General features: G+C 38.4%; 1 protein-coding gene across 1 annotated transcript in view; it reads right to left on the bottom strand.

The window, feature by feature from the left end:
• Positions 1–7635: 7635 nt before the first annotated feature.
• The window catches only part of LOC132545054 (ubiquitin carboxyl-terminal hydrolase 32-like), a 71830-nt gene continuing 59358 nt past the window's right edge, over positions 7636–20107 (bottom strand). Inside the window, exons 25-34 of the mRNA XM_060208723.1 lie at positions 17066–17234; positions 16591–16820; positions 16156–16346; positions 12664–12750; positions 12192–12312; positions 11409–11600; positions 9672–9954; positions 9021–9178; positions 8319–8411; positions 7636–7944 (exon numbers count right to left, since the gene is read on the bottom strand). Of these exons, the coding sequence (XP_060064706.1) occupies positions 7774–7944; positions 8319–8411; positions 9021–9178; positions 9672–9954; positions 11409–11600; positions 12192–12312; positions 12664–12750; positions 16156–16346; positions 16591–16820; positions 17066–17234 (1695 nt within the window). The 3' untranslated portion in view covers positions 7636–7773. The remainder of the gene's footprint in view (positions 7945–8318; positions 8412–9020; positions 9179–9671; positions 9955–11408; positions 11601–12191; positions 12313–12663; positions 12751–16155; positions 16347–16590; positions 16821–17065; positions 17235–20107) is intronic.

Genomic DNA, 20107 nt, shown 5'->3' with positions numbered 1-20107 from the left:
TTGTTTGTATATTTTAACATATTTGACCCCTGTGACCTAGAAAGTGGGTCAAGGTCATTCATTTGAACAAACTTGGTAGCATGTCATCCATGCATCCTACAGGTCCATTATCAGCACTCTTGGACTTTTGCTTATTGAGAAGAAGTCGTTTGTATATTTTAATATATTTGACCCCTGTGACCTTGAAAGTGGGTCAAGGTCATTCATTTGAACAAACTTGGTAGCCCTTTATCCCAGCATGCTACAGACCCATTATCAGCATTCTGAGCCTTTTGCTTATTGAGAAGAAGTTGTTTGTATATTTTAACGTATTTGACCCCTGAGACCTTGAAAGTGGGTCAAGGTCATTCATTTGAACAAACTTGGTAGCCCTTCATCCCAGCATGCTATAGACCCAATATCAGCACTCATGGACTTTTGCTTATTGAGAAAAAGTTGTTTGTATATTTTAACGTATTTGACACCTGTGACCTTGAAAGTGGGTCAAGGTCATTAATTTGAACAAACTCCATGCCAGCATGCTATGGGCCAAGTATTAGCCCCCAAGGCCTTCTAGTATTTGGAAAGAAGTTTTTTGAATGAAAAGTTTACGGACGACGCACGGCGGCCAGCACACGGCGGACGATGACGGACGAAGCACGATGGCTATACCCTTCGGGTCAGATGACCTAAAAACCCTTCTCCCTGTTGAAACTTTTGTAGTCAGATGACCGTTAAGGCCTGTGGGCCTATAGTTTTTTCTTTTGGTCCTTTTGTCCACTCAAATCAATTTGAGACCAACTTTGGTACATTTGTTTATAGCATGACTGAAGTTTGGTTACAGCAATCATGACAAAGATGACCTAAAATCCAAGATCAAAGGTCAGATTGCTTCATGTTATTGCCAGGTGTTCTAGTTAGAGGTGTACAGTTATATCTAGGCAGTGTATTTGATGCTGTATAACTATAATAAATACTAATGGTTATACTGTAGTGTTGTTAATTACATTATAGTTCTTCAACACTTCCACTGATTTCATGAAATTCACACATCTTTATGTGCGTCACTCAATAGGAAAAACAGCAAGTCTGCACAAATTGTCAAAAAGGGAATTCAATACTCTATGTACTTTAAGCTTTTTTTTAACATTTATTATTTATTTTTAATTATTTTGCTATTTTACATGATTAGATATGATTGGGAAAAGAAAAAAGAAAAAAAACCCATTTATTTCATGAACCACACAGAAACAAAATCACTTTCATGTTTTTGCTTCAAGCTTCAGTAACAACATGAAAATTAGTTTGCTAAATCTGGGCTTGTAATGATCAACAAGCCTAGGTAAATGGGAGAAGTTATAGACAAGAAAAGCCTGTAGTGATAGTGTTATAAGAATTTATTCACATAGATAGGAATGGTGCCTAATCAGCACTGTAGACGGTGGTACAGCCATGAGTAACCAAGGAAACACTCGTATCACAGTCTCTAGTACTTCGTACCACACATCATAACACCTAGTAGTTTATACATTTCTTGTAATAATGCAAAAACCAAACTCTCAAAATTAAAATCACAGGACATCATAATAAATTATTGTATGCTTCGGATTATATATATAGTCGTGTATATATGTAATGCATTTCCGGCCTCTCATCAATTCAAATGTTCTATACTGCCAGGATCTGTGTACAGCTATTGTTGTAGGCCTCTAACACAATGACCATCAGCTAGCTTCTGTCACAAACAAGTAAAACACAGGAAAGTGATGGGCTTGCACAATCTTTGAAATAATTGGAATCAGGTTTTATCATGTTGAAATACCTTGAAAGTGCAAGCTAAAGAAAAGTTGGGACTTGTGAGGTAGATAACGTGGACGAACTAAAAACAACACAAACTTTGCTACAAAACAATCTGATACTTCAACAGCCTGTGGGTTCAAATCTCTATATGAAGTCCATGTTAAAATCTACACTTCAGTCCTGATATTTCTTGATTAAAATTATTTAAAATGCAAAACCCTAAAACCTAGAAATCAGAATCAGGAAGTTCAAAGAAACATGTTACAATATTCTTAACGCAAAATGGATATCTTCAGCAAGTACATGGAAGCTTTGTATACAAGAAAAACCCAGATCACCAGAATAACATCAGAGGAAAGAGAGGATATCACTTGGTTAGTATACAGGTACAAGCTAATTAAGCTGGCACCATGTTCAACATTTTTTTTTATAAATACAATACCAAGTTATATGCCAAAAGATGATGAAGCTTTGCTACTATGTCATTGAAATCTCCTTGTGTCACAAAATGCAGGTTAAACTAGTTTACCAGAAACACAAAATATAAGGTATAATCCTTACAGAATACCGAACTATAATGCTAACATCTTCATTTGTGGGTTTCAAGAGTGACCTCCCTTCCATGCTCTGCAGTCTTGCTGGCACTTGATTTGAAGGATAAACTTGGCCACATAACATATAAGTACTATAATCCATGTCAGTTTTTTCATTTGTTGATCATTTCACAGATATGTTAATTTGTGGATTAAAAGTAGCCAAATATTCAACAAAAATAAACATCCTGGGAAAATTAATGATTTCTATTATTGTGACATAAAATACATGCAATTTTAAATTGTGATACAAAATACTTCATGAAATATTGTAATACTATCAGCAACATTAAAACCTTGATTGCAAAGAGTATTGTATCAACCAATGATTCTATTCTACTTCAGATTATCTATGCATGGAGAGAATATGTGGACAAAAGAACATGTAATGAGCCAATTTCTGTGAGTTTATGATTCAGTAAAATTTTATAATACAAACACATCTTATAGCTTCACTTTTGTTTTTATCAACTTTGAATGATTTATTTATTCAAATGATTCCATAGATATCTATATTACTGATGCAGTAAAATTTTATTCATTACACAAGCAAAGATCACAAAGCGATATTACTCTGAAGCTTCAATGACTGAGGTGAAGAAATGAGATATATCGATTCACCAGCTTGCTCACGACTACTCTCTTGACATTTTCAGGCATAGGACATACATCACTTTCCATGGCTATTTTAAGGACAACATGTTTCAGGCTAGTGTTCTACCGAGTGAGTAGCAAGCGACCAGATGCTTGACTACTATGAAATAACAACACATTATGTACAAACCCGTACATTAGAGTAGGTCTAAATGGCTTAAAATGACCAGGAGACAGGACATGTAAACTACCTTTGGATGACTTCAGATGCATCACTGACAAGTTGTCACTTTTTAGTAGATTATTTGAAGAATTTTTTTATCACTATTATAGTAGAATTACGTAAACTTATCCTTGATCTCCTGTTAATAATTATAAATTTCAGATGCCATCTCAATGAAGTTTAATATCTATTTTCTTTCTTATCAACATTTATCTATTAACTAATCTTTTAACATCAATGTCATGGTATTATCAAAACGTGTGTGGAAGGTATCACATCAGCTCTTGACCAAAGTAGGTATCATTTTATTAATACTGTTGGTCTTATTTTAGATGTCATATTACACATATTTCATACTGTCATTCTTTTTTCTTTGAAATAAATCAAAGTGTAACAATGTATTATTTGTCTCTCAGTAACAAGGATACCTCCCTAATCTGGGAGTCAAACTTGTGTGTGTGATTTTGTCTCATCCGGGGGGGAAAATCATAATATATTGGGAAGATTTCACACATTTCAACAAAACTTAAAAATCTCTGAGCATCTATTTCCATTAAAGGCAGAATAAAAGCATGAAAAAATAACAATTTGATTCAATGGTAGGGCAAACTCTTGGATGATTTCCCACACTGACTCAACGTCTCCTTTGTTCTTAAGATCAGTTCACATTTAATACAATTAAAGACTCAATTCAAAACTCAATTGTTTCTTTCACAATATTTGAGCCTTTCATACAAATAAAATAAATCAATATGCTTACTTAAGACTGTAAACCTCACAACTAATCCTATATACTGTATAACAACATATACCACAGACATTTTAACAATTAAAAAAAATTTGTGTAACAACAAAACATAAAATACATGCTTATCAACACATGATGGATCCTACACTCATTATAAATATGAACACATTCACAAACAGTATAATAGGTATACAATGTACATAAACACAGGCTCTCACACACATACTATTCATTAACGTCGCTTCAGAAATTGATTCTGTGAGGAAGAGAACAGGGGAGGGTGTGGCTTGTAACAGGGGAGGGTGTGGCTTGTAACCGGGGAGGGTGTGGCTTGTAACGGGGGAGGGTGTGACTTGTAACGGGGAGGGTGTGACATGTAACTGGGAAGGGTGAGGGAAGAAAGAATAGGGGGAGGGGCAGATTGTTGGGTGAGAAGTGGAGTAGGGGGATGGGAAGTGAGCTTATAGGATTGATTGGGAAGGGAAGACAGTCGGGTGACACTTGCTGTAGTATTGATAATATCAATAGTTATCTGCCTTTTGGGATCAGACCCATATTAAAAAAACCTTCTGTTGGAAGAGAAAATAGCATCTCCCCTCCCCTTGAACAGCCTAGAACATAAGTGAATCATACTCCAAACGAGAAGTTTAAACATCTCCAGTATATACAGATAACAACTAACACTACAAGAGTGCTTCTGATTGGTACAGTGTATATATATCATATATAAAAACTCAGGAATATACAATTATATACATATTTACAAAACTAAAATAGAACTTACAAACTTAATAAAATACAGAATAATATCAGATATCATTGATAAGAACATCGGTATAAATTTAATAATCACATCCTCATTAGTTATACAACTAATACCAATAAACTTAAGGGAGTATGCTACCTCACATACTCTACTACTGATTTGTGTTATCTTCACTACTCAAAATATAAACTTAATATCACCTGTTAAAATCTAAAATCAAATTAACAGGAGTATCCAACACCATTTTTCAAATAGGATTTTTTGATTCAAATTAAATTTTTGTTATCTTTAATGAAAAGGATATTTTTTTTAAATCATAAAAAAGCATATGTCCTAAACATTTCATTAACCACAACAAACAGCTGATTATCTGGTGACAGTACACCAACCCAGCAAATTACCGCTATAACAAATCAATCACATAATTGATAATAATTTAACATCCTGCTACAAGGCAGACAAACGTCACACAATGTTGATTTCAACATGTTGTTCAAGAATAAGATGGTTGAAGCCTACCCAGCATGAATCACTGTATCTGCACTTGTAATAAATACATAAGGAATCTAACATATATAGAAGATCTGGTTACCAGTGAAATTAAAACAGGACAGGCTTGATTCAGTTTGGAATTTACCCTGTTTTTTCTGGGTTTTTCTGACAAATTGTATAAGTTTCTATACTATGAGTTGGGTATTGACCAATCATAAACTCTGTCACAGCCAGGTGATGAATTGGGTATTGACCAATCAAACAATTTATTACAGTTTGGCGATGAGTTTGGTATCAACAAATCATGTATTTTGTAACAGTATGGTGATGAGTTTGGTAGTGATAATGTTTGAATGAAAACACTTAGGAGTAGGAAACCAAATATTTATAACTACTTACTGATTGTAAGGCTCAAGCTAAACAGGATCAGTGGCCATATAGGCCACATTGCAGAGTAAGATTTTGTAAATACACCAAGGCTTTGACAAGATAATTGATGTTTGATATTATAAAAGGTAGAAAAATAGACAAAAATACTAGATATTGCACCAGAAAAAATTTTCAATTGAAGAATTTTTTAACTACTACAAGCATTTTCAATGGAGATGGAATAGGACAAAAACAATGAAAGTGAGATGAGCAATGCTTGACATGGGACATGCATGATGTCACAGAGGTCTGAGAGAGACATGATACCATAACTTATCAACAATATTTTGATCCATTTTTGTAATAATAAGTAACACATTCACTATCACATTTTTATAACATCTAGTTTAGGAAGTAATAAAGCTTAACATCCTTCAGAAATCTTATTAAGTTAATTAAAGACAGCCAATGGTAATTATCATCGGCCATCCAAATTGACTAAATCAAAACAGCTAAGTACGTGTGTAAGTGTTATCTTGACAAGCCATAATTAAGTAGTCACGTAAATGCTGTCAAAGCTGTATCAATTATGACTGACTGACCATATCCATCAATCATGTGAAGCATGAAACACTCGAGACTAGTCAACTGTATCGATAGTCAACCATGTCCTTGATTAGTCAATGGTATCAACCTAGGCCAGTCAACTGTGTAAATCTAGACCAACCAACTGTATCAAGCATAACTAGTGAATATATATGCTGTACTGGGCAACCATATCTATAATTATACCTTAAATCAAGTTTTGTGATGGAATTTTGAAAATTACATTAGAAGACTATGAATGAAAAAATGGTCGAGATTGATTTTGTTTTCTTGTCAACACTGAGACTACAATTAGTACACAATAGATTAGTAACATGATGTTTTCCCCAGGGAAATGAATGACCCAAAATAAAAAGTTTGATGAGGAACTCTATGAAATTGTGCTCAATTGCTGACATTGGTTGCCATGGCGATAATCAAACAAACTGTAGATGATTGTTTCCAATGTGATAATCACAAAAGTTGTTCTGAAAGGTTTCCATGGTGATAAACAACTGTTGACAATGGTTGCCATGGTGATAATCAAATGAATTATTGACAATGGTTGCTATGATAAAAACGAACATAATAATGAGACCCATTTGTGACTTGTATAACTGTTATTAAGTATGAGTTAACATCAACATATGATTGATATAAAGGATGTGTATATCTGGCCTTTGTTGCCCACAATAAATTTTCAGATCCCATTATGTCTGTTTAATTATCATCAGCTCTCCACATAGATATGTGATAGATACTGAATACCTTCTCTTCACAGTGGTGGGTAACTGGATCAGCTGTGCTTCTTCATCCACTTACAATATCATATCTGCCTTATCCTCCATGTTATATCATGACTATCTACAGTTTGGTAGAGGTATCTAACTTGAAATTTTAGATTTGAATTTATTGTACTGTCTTAAGGACAGCTGTTAAATCAAGAATTGTCAATAAATGTTGAACTGTAACACTGATTCAGATTAGTAATAAAGATCTGTTTTTGAGAGACACACTCATCCTTATACTTCTTACCAATTATAATGGCAATGTTATCATCCATTGCTAGCCAATTACATTTCTTAATACAGATTCCTTTATTTATGTTTAGGATTGTAAAGATACATTAAGACTCTCTGACCTCCACAGTGGAAAGTGTACAACAGTACCTTGGTTACTAGGCACAGTCTGTTCCAGTACAGTCTGACCTCCCACAGTGGAAAGTGTACAACAGTACCTTGGTTACTAGGCACAGTCTGTTCCAGTACAGTCTGACCTCCCACAGTGGAAAGTGTACAACAGTACCTTGGTAACTAGGCACAGTCTGTTCCAGTACAGTCTGACCTCTTACAGTGGAGAGTGTACAACAGTACCTTGTAAATTAGGCACAGTCTGTTCCAGTACAGTCTGACCTCCAACAGTGGAGAGTGTACAACAGTACCTTGTAAATTAGGCACAGTCTGTTCCAGTACAGTCTGACCTCCTACAGTGGAAAGTGTACAACAGTACCTTAGTAACTAGGCACAGTCTGTTCCAGTACAGTCTGAACTCCCATGGTGGAAAAGGTGTACAATGGTACCTTGTAAAGTAGCTACAGTCTGTTCCAGTACCGTGCTGGTGTGTGTCATTGGAGAACACACATCTTTTTAAAGTCTGATTCAAACTCATCCTCAATCTCCTGAAGATCTGGTTCTTTCCCTGTTAAATCTGGCATAAATTTGGCAAAATCTAAACCTTGTTGTTCGTAGAATAAGATATAGGCAGAGTTGGTATCCAAACTGTTAGAAGGAATCTCCTGTAAAACAGATCATTATATTCAAATTCTGTATAAAGTAAAGCTATTACATAGTTCATTTGGAAAAATATGTTGTTTTCTATCAATTTTATTTTTTTGTTAAGAAAAATCTTATGAATGATGAGTTTAAAGATAAAGTTTCAAAATAGTAGTAAATGTGTTAGGATTTCTTAATACACCCATAAATCAAAATTATTAGAACAGAACTTTTTAATACAATGAAGTCTGATAGACACATGTCTGCAAGGCAAGTCTTTTATAAAATATCATTTATATGTACCATTAAATTTGATGTCAATACTAAGACTTTTTGGATGTAAGCTTCTTCCTCCAAAAAATAAGGAATTCCTTAAACACAACTGTGAGACTCCTACCTTACAACTGCTGTCATTATAACAGTACCACTTCTTGTTGGGATTCTTTGCATATCCAACATAATGTCCTCCACCAAGTATTCCCGTGTGACACTGAAACAGCACAAACGTTCAGTGTATTATGTATGAAAGCAGAAACTAAACTTGTTTGCTTACATTATCAACAGAATTCCTATTATGGAATGTAATAAACATGTTGTTAGTGTAAAATGTATGGAAACAGAAAGTAAACTTATTTGTTAAAATTATCAATAGGATTCCTATAATAAAAAGTAACAAACATGTTGTGTGAGTAAAATGAATGAAAACAGAAATTAAACTTGGTTCTTTCGAACATCAATAGAATTACTACAAAATTTAACAAACATGTCTGTGTAATATGAAAGGAAATGGAAACTACACCTGTTTGTCAACAAAATAGAGTGCCACTAGAATGCCATCTTTGTAATATATACATACATGAAAACAGACACTAAACCTGTTTGTTAATAATACTGTAATAATCCAATTAATACAGTGACTGAACAAGAAAATGGATTATCAAGACCAAAAGAGTATGATTCCCCGAAAATTGACACATAAAAAACTTATCTTAAAAGTATTGTATTACATTAAATGACAATAACTGTGACAGTAAGTGATAGAGAGATACAGCTGGAAACTATCTAGTAACATGTATATGTCTGTAGCAGTTGAACTCACCGACATTGCATAAAGGTTGTACTTGACATTGGAGTAGTCATTGCCACGCTTGGCAGTACACAGCTGGCAGGGTTTACTGAGACTGGAAGACTCACTGCTGTCTCCTGTCCTTATGTCTCCATTCATCTGACTGTAGTCACTGACATCCATTACAGAACCTACAGTACAGCAGACAAAATTCATCAGTACAGGAGACCTACTCTACTGCTATTTACCCCATAAATGTTTTCATAAATACATCATATATTAACATCATAAATCATTGACACTCAAAGTGATTCTAAATTTAAAAAAAAAACCTTAGAAAACTATTATTTGTTTACAACTAATGAATACAATTTTGGACAACTTTAAGTATACAAATTTAAGGCTTAATGTCATTTATTCTCTTTGTTGAGGTCCATCCAAGGAATCCAAAAACCAACTATTGTATCCTGATGCTAGGTCTGTTGGTAAGTCAGAAGTTGCTTGAGTGTTTACAGATGTTGGACTGATGGGAAAAGTCCATGGTATAAACTCAAGGTCTTGGTGAACTTTTTTATCACATTAATTTGATGCAGTAAATTGTTTAAATTGTTTTAATCAAAGACATAACAGGAACAATGTATCTGACATCTTATACAGTGGAGAAGTGTTCTTTACTTAACATACCAGATTCATCAGAAGAGATTCCACTAGAAACAGAGCCCCACATCCGCTCATTTGGCACAGGGTTATGTTGGGTCGAGGGGTTTAAGTTCTGACAGCAGTGGTTACTTTGGTTGAGGCTCTCCTCAGAGGAGGTGCTGGTGGTAGAATTCTGACTTTTGTTGTCAATTTTCCTGGTTGGTGCAATGTAATTTGATGGGTCAAAATCTTCTACAGGAAACTTGACAATCTTGTGAGACTTGACCCATTTTCCATTTAGAAACTGGAATCTTTTTAAGTTTATAATCTAAAATGCAAAAAATAGATATATCACATTTTACAGCAGGAGAAAATTTCGTCTGAAAATGTTTCTTCTTAATTCACAATAAATCACATTTCTGAATCATCATGAGGAGATTAGAAGAAACTCTAAAGGTTAAGATTCTTCATGTATCTGAAAATTTAAAGGTTGAGAAATGTTTTTGGGACGTCATCTTTCGAAATCGTGAATTTCCATTTGAAATTCATTTCAGTATAACTCATAAGTGAGTAAACAAATACCTCCGGTTTTATTGACAGTACTCAACAAGTTTATGCTTGAACCAGTGTGGGCACTGATATACACAGCAGAGTGGGCACTAATATACACAGCAGTGTGGGCAGTGATATACACAGCAGTGTGGGCAGTGATATACACAGCAGTGTGGGCAGTGATATACACAGCAGTGTGGGCACCAATATAAACAGCAGTGTGAACACCGATATACACAGCAGTGTGGGTACTGATATACACAGCAGCGTAGGCACAGATATACACAGCAGCGTGGGCACTGATATACACAGCAGCGTGGGCAGTGATATGCACAGCAGCGTTGGCATTGATATGCACAGCAGCGTGGGCACTGATATACACAGCAGTGTGGACACCGATATACACAGCAGTGTGGGCACCAATATACACAGCAGTGTGGACACCGATATACACAGCAGTGTGGGCCCAGATATACACAGCAGTGTGGGTAGTGATATACACAGCAGTGTGGGCACCGATATACACAGCAGTGTGGGCAATGATATACACAGCAGTGTGGGCACCAATATAAACAGCAGTGTGGACACCGATATACACATCAGTGTGGGTACTGATATACACAGCAGTGTGGGTACTGATATACACAGCTGTGTAGGCACAGATATACACAGCAGCGTGGGCAGTGATATACACAGCAGCGTGGGCACTGATATACACAGCAGTGTGGGCACAGATATACATAGCAGTGTGGGCACAGATATACACAACAGTGTGGTCACCGATATACACAGCAGTGTGGGCACCGATATACACAGCAGTGTGGGCACCGATATACACAGCAGTGTGGGTACCGATATACACAGCAGTGTGGGGCACTACACAGCAGTGTGGGCACCGATATACACAGCAGTGTGGGCAGTGATATACACAGCAGTGTGGGCACCAATATACACAGCAGTGCTGTGACTTATATATGCAGCAATGCTGTGACTTATATATGCAGCAATGCTGTGACTTATATATGCAGCAGTGTTTCATGTCCACCTTATAGACAAAAGCGTGAAAATAAAATGCAAAGTTTCTCTGTACACAGTATATAATAAAGTATTTATTTATGTACATTTTACCACTGAGGTAGCAGACTACTCACCAGTAAAGTTTCTCTGTACACAGTATATAATAAAGTATTTATTATGTACATTTTACCACTGAGGTAGCAGACTACTCACCAGTATAGGGGGTAGTCGCCAGATGTCTAGTTTTTTCACTGCTAGACAATGTTTTTTACACTTAGAGCAGTAGTACAACTCATCCTCCCCTAGCTCCTCCTCCTTCGTGAAAGCTTGCAGACATGTGTCAAGGTCAATGGGCTCTGTCTGCCGTCGCCGACTCTCTTCAACACTGCTGTGTTCCTCCCATAACTACCGAAAATACAGTACAGAATTATGATGTTACCAAACATAGGGCAGTTGGTTATTGTAGTTAACAGACAGTTAAGAGGATAAAGAGGTGTCCTGTTACAGTGTTACCTCAAGGTTATACCAATACCTAATTATTACTGTCATTATGTATACAAAACAAACCGATGCTCCTATCCACCTTTTTATACCCCTATGGAAGTCTTCATCTAATGAGACCATTGTAAGTTGTTATAACTTGTGCTTAATACTTTTATCCAATTGGTAAATAAAATATAATTTAAGTCAAAGAATAATTAAATTAAGAGACTCTTAAATTTTTTCAAGCAGGCCCCGGTAGTTAACCTGTGGTTAGTAAAAATGTCAAATTGTTTCCACTGAAAAAACAAGAATGTTTAAGTCAATATAAATACTTGTAATATATCAATATCTTCTCTCTCAATAAATCTACAGCTACAAAATGGTGGATTATGTTCCCGTTTTAGTTTCATTCATAATAGAAAATTTTTCACTTACCACTGCTTAGGACATCTGGGAACTTTTGAATAACCAGGACCAGATATTTATCAGTGACTTTTCATTGTAATAACTTACTTTCTCATGCGAGGTTTGGTAGCGTAGATGTAGTGCTGTAGGTTCCCAGTCGATGGCTATAAAGGAACTTCCAAAGTTAAAAGGATCTGAGGTACATTCCAGTCGACATCCACGGCAGAACCTATGTCAGAAAACAATAAACAATAAACCTTGTGTGATAATTAATCCTAAATTCCATTATCACACAAACAATCATCACAACAGAATGAATGACATTCTGGGTATATTGCATGTAAAATTGATAATGGAATGATAATTTCAAATTTATACAGCAAGCTATCTATCATATTTCACTACAGACAGTGACAACAAGAAAATATTGATGATTTAAAAAAAAACCAATGTATGACAATCATTTTCGCACTGCTATTAGATATACCTTTAAACAAATTCAAAATGCCTCCATGCAACCTTGACCCAAGGAGATTCAGTCCTGCAAGTCCCTTATGTAAATCCTTTATAAGAAACTTACCTATACCAGGGACACCAGGCACATGTCAGTCCATCCTTCTGTACGACCTTCAGTGTGAAAGGGTACTCGTATCCCAGACTGTCATCACTGTAAAGAACATTTAACTGTACATATCAACAACATCACAGAGCCTATAGCTGTACAATAAGAAAACAAGTATTAAAGAGATGAAATAATAAAACTTGGTATATGTGAGTTACAGGATATCATTGGTAAGTATAGGGTAAAGGTGTGAACTGAGGGAGATAATGAACAGTGAGAGGGGCTAACTATTGGACCCTGACAGAGGGAGATGATGAACAGTGAGAGGGACTAACTATTGGACCCTGACAGAGGGAGATGATGATCAGTGAGAGGGACTAACTATTGGACCCTGACAGAGGGAGATGATGAACAGTGAGAGGGACTAACTATTGGACCCTGACTGAGGGAGATGATGAACAGTGAGAGGGACTAACTATTGGACCCTGACAGAGGGAGATGATGATCAGTGAGAGGGACTAACTATTGGACCCTGACAGAGGGAGATGATGAACAGTGAGAGGGACTAACTATTGGACCCTGACAGAGGGAGATGATGATCAGTGAGAGGGACTAACTATTGGACCCTGACTGAGGGAGATGATGAACAGTGAGAGGGACTATCTATTGGACCCTGACAGAGGGAGTTGATGATCAGTGAGAGGGACTGTTTATTGGACCCTGACAGAGGGAGATGATGATCAGTGAGAGGGACTAACTATTGGACCCTGACTGAGGGAGATGATGATCAGTGAGAGGGGCTACCTATTGGACCCTGAAAGAGAGAGATGATGATCACTGAGAGGGACTAACTATTGGACCCTGACAGAGGGAGATGATGATCAGTGAGAGGGACTAACTATTGGACCCTGACAGAGGGAGATGATGATCAGTGAGAGGGGCTAACTATTGGACCCTGACAGAGGGAGATGATGATCAGTGAGAGGGACTAACTATTGGACCCTGACAGAGGGAGATGATGAACAGTGAGAGGGACTAACTATTGGACCCTGACAGAGGGAGATGATGATCAGTGAGAGGGACTACCTACTTAACCCTGACAGAGGGAGATGATGATCAGTGAGAGGGACTACCTACTTAACCCTGACAGAGGGAGATGATGATCAGTGAGAGGGGCTACCTATTGGACCCTGACAGAGGGAGATGATGATCAGTGAGAGGGACTAACTATTGGACCCTGACAGAGGGAGATGATGATCAGTGAGAGGGACTAACTATTGGACCCTGACAGAGGGAGATGATGATCAGTGAGAGGGACTAACTATTGGACCCTGACAGAGGGAGATGATGATCAGTGAGAGGGACTACCTATTGGACCCTGACAGAGGGAGATGATGAACAGTGAGAGGGACTATCTATTGGACCCTGACTGAGGGAGATGATGAACAGTGAGAGGGACTATCTATTGGACCCTGACAGAGGGAGATGATGATCAGTGAGAGGGACTAACTATTGGACCCTGACAGAGGGAGATGATGATCAGTGAGAGGGGCTAACTATTGGACCCTGACAGAGGGAGATGATGAACAGTGAGAGGGACTACCTACTTAACCCTGACAGAGGGAGATGATGAACAGTGAGAGGGACTAACTATTGGACCCTGACAGAGGGAGAGGGGCTGATGATCAGTGAGAGGGAGGGACTAACTATTGACCCTGACAGAGGGAGATGATGAACAGTGAGAGGGACTAACTATTGGACCCTGACAGAGGGAGATGATGATCAGTGAGAGGGACTAACTATTGGACCCTGACAGAGGGAGATGATGAACAGTGAGAGGGACTACCTACTTAACCCTGACAGAGGGAGATGATGATCAGTGAGAGGGACTACCTACTTAACCCTGACAGAGGGAGATGATGAACAGTGAGAGGGACTACCTACTTAACCCTGACAGAGGGAGATGATGATCAGTGAGAGGGACTAACTATTGGACCCTGACAGAGGGAGATGATGATCAGTGAGAGGGACTACCTACTTAACCCTGACAGAGGGAGATGATGATCAGTGAGAGGGACTAACTAATTAACCCTGACAGAGGGAGATGATGAACAGTGAGAGGGACTACCTACTTAACCCTGACAGAGGGAGATGATGAACAGTGAGAGGGACTACCTACTTAACCCTGACAGAGGGAGATGATGAACAGTGAGAGGGACTACCTACTTAACCCTGACAGAGGGAGATGATGATCAACAGTGAGAGGATGACAGTGAGAGGGACTACCTATTGGACCCTGACAGAGGGAGATGATGAACAGTGAGAGGGACTACCTACTTAACCCTGACAGAGGGAGATGATGAACAGTGAGAGGGACTACCTACTTAACCCTGACAGAGGGAGATGATGAACAGTGAGAGGGACTACCTACTTAACCCTGACAGAGGGAGATGATGAACAGTGAGAGGGACTACCTACTTAACCCTGACAGAGGGAGATGATGAACAGTGAGAGGGACTAACTATTGGACCCTGACAGAGGGAGATGATGATCAGTGAGAGGGACTAACTATTGGACCCTGACAGAGGGAGATGATGAACAGTGAGAGGGACTAACTATTGGACCCTGACAGAGGGAGATGATGAACAGTGAGAGGGACTAACTATTGGACCCTGACAGAGGGAGATGATGAACAGTGAGAGGGACTACCTACTTAACCCTGACAGAGGGAGATGATGAACAGTGAGAGGGACTAACTATTGGACCCTGACAGAGGGAGATGATGAACAGTGAGAGGGACTACCTACTTAACCCTGACAGAGGGAGATGATGAACAGTGAGAGGGACTACCTACTTAACCCTGACAGAGGGAGATGATGAACAGTGAGAGGGACTATATTGGACCCTGACAGAGGGAGATGATGAACAGTGAGAGGGACTACCTACTTAACCCTGACAGAGGGAGATGATGAACAGTGAGAGGGACTACCTACTTAACCCTGACAGAGGGAGATGATGATCAGTGAGAGGGACTAACTATTGGACCCTGACAGAGGGAGATGATGAACAGTGAGAGGGACTAACTATTGGACCAAGACAGAGGGAGATGATGAACAGTTAGAGGGACTACATACTTAACCCTGACAGAGGGAGATGATGAACAGTGAGAGGGACTACCTACTTAACCCTGACAGAGGGAGATGATGAACAGTGAGAGGGACTACCTACTTAACCCTGACAGAGGGAGATGATGATCAGTGAGAGGGACTACCTACTTAACCCTGACAGAGGGAGATGATGATCAGTGAGAGGGACTAACTATTGGACCCTGACAGAGGGAGATGATGAACAGTGAGAGGGACTACCTACTTAACCCTGACAGAGGGAGATGATGAACAGTGAGAGGGACTACCTACTTAACCCTGACAGAGGGAGATGATGAACAGTGAGAGGGACTATCTATTGGACTCTAACAGAGGGAGATGCTGAACAGTGAGAGGGACTACCTACCAGTCCTGTGCATGATTTGCTGATTTGGCCTCTGATGGGGGTAAGGGACTGACTAGGCGAGAAACCTGTGTCCATACAAACTGATAAAGGTCAAGGTTATTTGTCTTCTCAGAACATGGAAGAATAATTGGTGTCCCAAACAAACACGGGCGAGTTTTCTGAGATGATAGGAAGTAAACATCCATCAGGTTCTGGAAAAACAAGAAAAGGTCAACATATTAGTATACCAAACATCAGTATGTACATCAAAATTTAGCACAATTACCTTACAATTGATCAATTTATCAAATTCAATATCTTCATCAAAATTTATCTTGGATCTGTCGATGGATTAACTTTATAACAGACATTAATACTATATTACATATTTTAAACAGGACCAACAGATTAATTCATCAAATAAGATAGGTTTCTTAATGAGAAAGAATTACTCACCATTTTCCTGTGAACACTGATGACGAAGCCTTTAAACAAGATCTCCCCTACAGATCTTGCCATACTGTTGTTATTTTCTGGTGTTCCATTAAGACTTCCCATCATTCCTGCATCGCTTGGGTTACGGGAATGTGATGGTGTGTTTCCAGTTGAGAGAGATCCACTGTCAGAACTTGTAGTAAGACTTGTAGGTAATACATTACCATTGGATAGCTTTGTCTGAACTTTGGCTACAACAAGAAAGTAAAAAAAAATAAATTCACATATAACATCATTTGTCGACAAATTCCATATTCTAGTGTTTATCCAAAAGAAATCTCAGAGTATCAACACATTTCTTCTTGCTCAAAGTCTGTGAGAGGGCTTATCAATGGACAATAAGATAGCATTGGTTTACAATTTTATTGAACAGCAACACATTGGGATGGGCTTATTACCAGGCATTGGGTTATATGGGGAGAAGGTGAACACCAACCTTTTGTGAGTCCTCTCTGTATGTCATTTAGCCCCAAATTACTCTTGGATTTATTATTTTTTTCCTCCTCTAGGGTAAGGGGTTTGATATCCTCCGGTGGAGGGAGCTCGTAGGCATATAGTACACCCCCTAGTAATGTCCGAACTTTCTGATCATCTTTGGGTAGGGTCTGAAATGTCACAAATAATAAATATCCTCCAATTTGCAGATATCACATCAGCAATTATATATATATAACATCCACACAGCAAACTCCCCTTTCTGTGCACACTATGGATGTGAGGTACTTCAAAATCTTGACACAGAAAGTCTATTTAATCTAATCTGGCTGTTAATTGATTAGGTCAGGTTTATGTTGAAGTTTCAACCATGAAAGACATATAAAATAATGATTTTACCAAAAACTATTTCCTGTTCTGATATGTGTCGCACAGGAGTCAAAACTGGTCAGGTGTGGCTAAAAATTAGTAGGAACTGGTAAGGCATGGTTAAGCATCAATCAGAAGTGGTCACACATGGTTAAGCATCAGTCAGAACTGGTAACACATCGTAAAGAATTAGTCAAAACTGGTAATGCACAGCCAGCAAAGAATCAGTCAAAACTCAATCAAACACTTGACTGGACAGGCATGGCCGAGAATCAGTCACTTGATTGGTCAGGTATCAATACATTCTGTATTTACCTGGGATGGTGAGGTATCAATATTTACCTGGGATGGTGAGGTATCAATATTTACCTGGGATGGTGAGGTATCAATATTTACCTGGGATGGTGAGGTATCAATATTTACCTGGGATGGTGAGGTATCAATATTTACCTGGGATGGTGAGGTATCAATATTTACCTGGGATGGTGAGGTATCAATATTTACCTGGGATGGTGAGGTATCAATATTTACCTGGGATGGTAAGGTATCAGTATTTACCTGGGATGGTGAGGTATCAATATTTACCTGGGATAGTGAAAAATCATTATTTACTTGGGAAAGTGAGGTAGTATACTTGTTACAGAAAGAGCAGGAATCACAAGATAGTTATAATATAACAATTAGACAACATTCTCCTGATGACTTGGGCACACTGGAGATGCTGAGTATCCCTAGGTCAAATGTGTGATAGATTCTCCGAATATTAAATGGAGCCAATAATGGCCTGTAGCTAACCACTCCTCCAATAGCAGTGTTTAGTTAACATCAGTGAGAGGTTCTTGGCCAGTACTAATAGCGATAAGTGTCAATAATGGGGAGAACAGATGGCCACTTGTCAGTCTCATCAACATTACCAGATCATTAGTAGATCGTGTGCTGACATTCTAAATTGAGCAAATATTGCAATCCAGAATTCTGATAAGACTTCACATATTGATTTGAGTCATCCCCATTATCATTAAACTTAGATATTCTATTTTCTTAACATATTTATTGAATGAATTTTTAGGAGTCTAATGATTATAAACTAAATACAGGCATACATTTAACAACAAGTTTATATTACAAATCAATATATATATACCAACTCATGAAGTGAATCCCTCCCTCTTGTGATTTTGTGATATAAATGGTATTTGAAAAATAGGTTTATGAATGTACATTAACCATGGAATTAATTTTTAACATGTAAAATTCACCCAATGAAACCTCAAAATTAACCTCCCTCAGATATAACCATGTGTACAACACTCCATATGGAGCCTTGTTCCTTGAGAGGGCGATACTATTGAGCTTTTTACCTTGGGAGCTGGATACACTCTAGTGAGCTCTTTTCCTAGGATGGGGGTTTCACCCTAGTAAGCCCTGGCCCTTGGAAGAGGGATACCTTTGTAAGCCCTGGACCTTGGGAGGAGGATACAATCTATTAAGCCCTGTCTCAGGAAGGGGTTATACCCCAGTGAGCCCTGGCCCTAAGGAAGGGGATACACCCAACTGAATCCTGGCCTTAGTGAGGAGGATACACTTTATTTAGCCCTGCCACAATGGAGGACATTTTCTCATGTGCTCATGGACCTCAGTCATCCCTGTCCCTAGGTATACCATCCCAATGAGTCCTTATGGAAAGAAAACCTTACAGCCCTGCCCCGAGGTATACCATCTCAATGAGTCCTTAAGGAAAGAAAACCTTACAGCCCTGCCCCTAGGTATACCATCTTAATGAGTCCTTAAGGAAAGAAAACCTTACAGCCCTGCCCCTAGGGGGGATAGAAACCTATTTAGCCTTGTTTCTAGGGAGAGGGATACATCCTATTGAGTGCTGACCTTAAGGTGTGGAACACACTTGGGTTAACAGTGCCCCTAGGGCTGGGGGGTATACCCTATGGAGCCTTACCACTCGGGAGAGGGATACATCCTATTGAGTGCTGACCTTAAGGTGTGGAACACACTTTGGTTAACAGTGCCCCTAGGGCTGGGGGATATACCCTATGGAGCCTTATCCTTAGAAAAGGGGAAGCACCCTTGTGAGCCCTGCCCCTTGGAATAGGGATACATCCTATTGAGCCATGCTCAAAAAGGAAGGGGAATATACCCTAAAGAACCTTGCACCTAAGGATACCCTATTAGGCCTTAGAGGTGTACTTTTTGAACTTTTTTAGGTTAGGTTAAGCTTAGATAAAACAAAATATTTCATGGATTTAAAAAAAAACATTCTGTGATAAAGGTATCTGCCTAATTAAAAGGTAGCTTTTAAAGTATTTTTCGAGATAATTACAATAGCAGTATAAATGTAAACCTAGTTGAGTATCATATTCTAGAGTGATTTACAATTGATCATATGAAATCCGCAACAGCGAAGAACATCTCACATTATAGAGTGTTTACACACAGCTAAAATTGTCCTTATCTCCGCTTTACCTGGCATGAGTGACAGATTAGACAACTCTCTGTTTTGTTTAATTACCTGGCCATTATCAACATAAGCCCTCATACCATGACGTAGATCTGAGTTCAGCCACAGTAACAGACAAGTCAGCTCAATTCTAACGTAGCAAAGGTAAGTAAGGCCAAACCTTCAGTAGAACTATTAGGTAAGTCAGCTCAATTCTAACGT

This window comes from Ylistrum balloti, unplaced genomic scaffold (assembly GCF_031769215.1).
Source record: "Ylistrum balloti isolate Yb309-2 unplaced genomic scaffold, AGI_CSIRO_Ybal_v1 Utg369820, whole genome shotgun sequence".
NCBI classification, from domain to species: Eukaryota; Metazoa; Mollusca; class Bivalvia; order Pectinida; family Pectinidae; genus Ylistrum; species Ylistrum balloti.
This window is presented reverse-complemented; position numbering and strand designations above follow the sequence as displayed.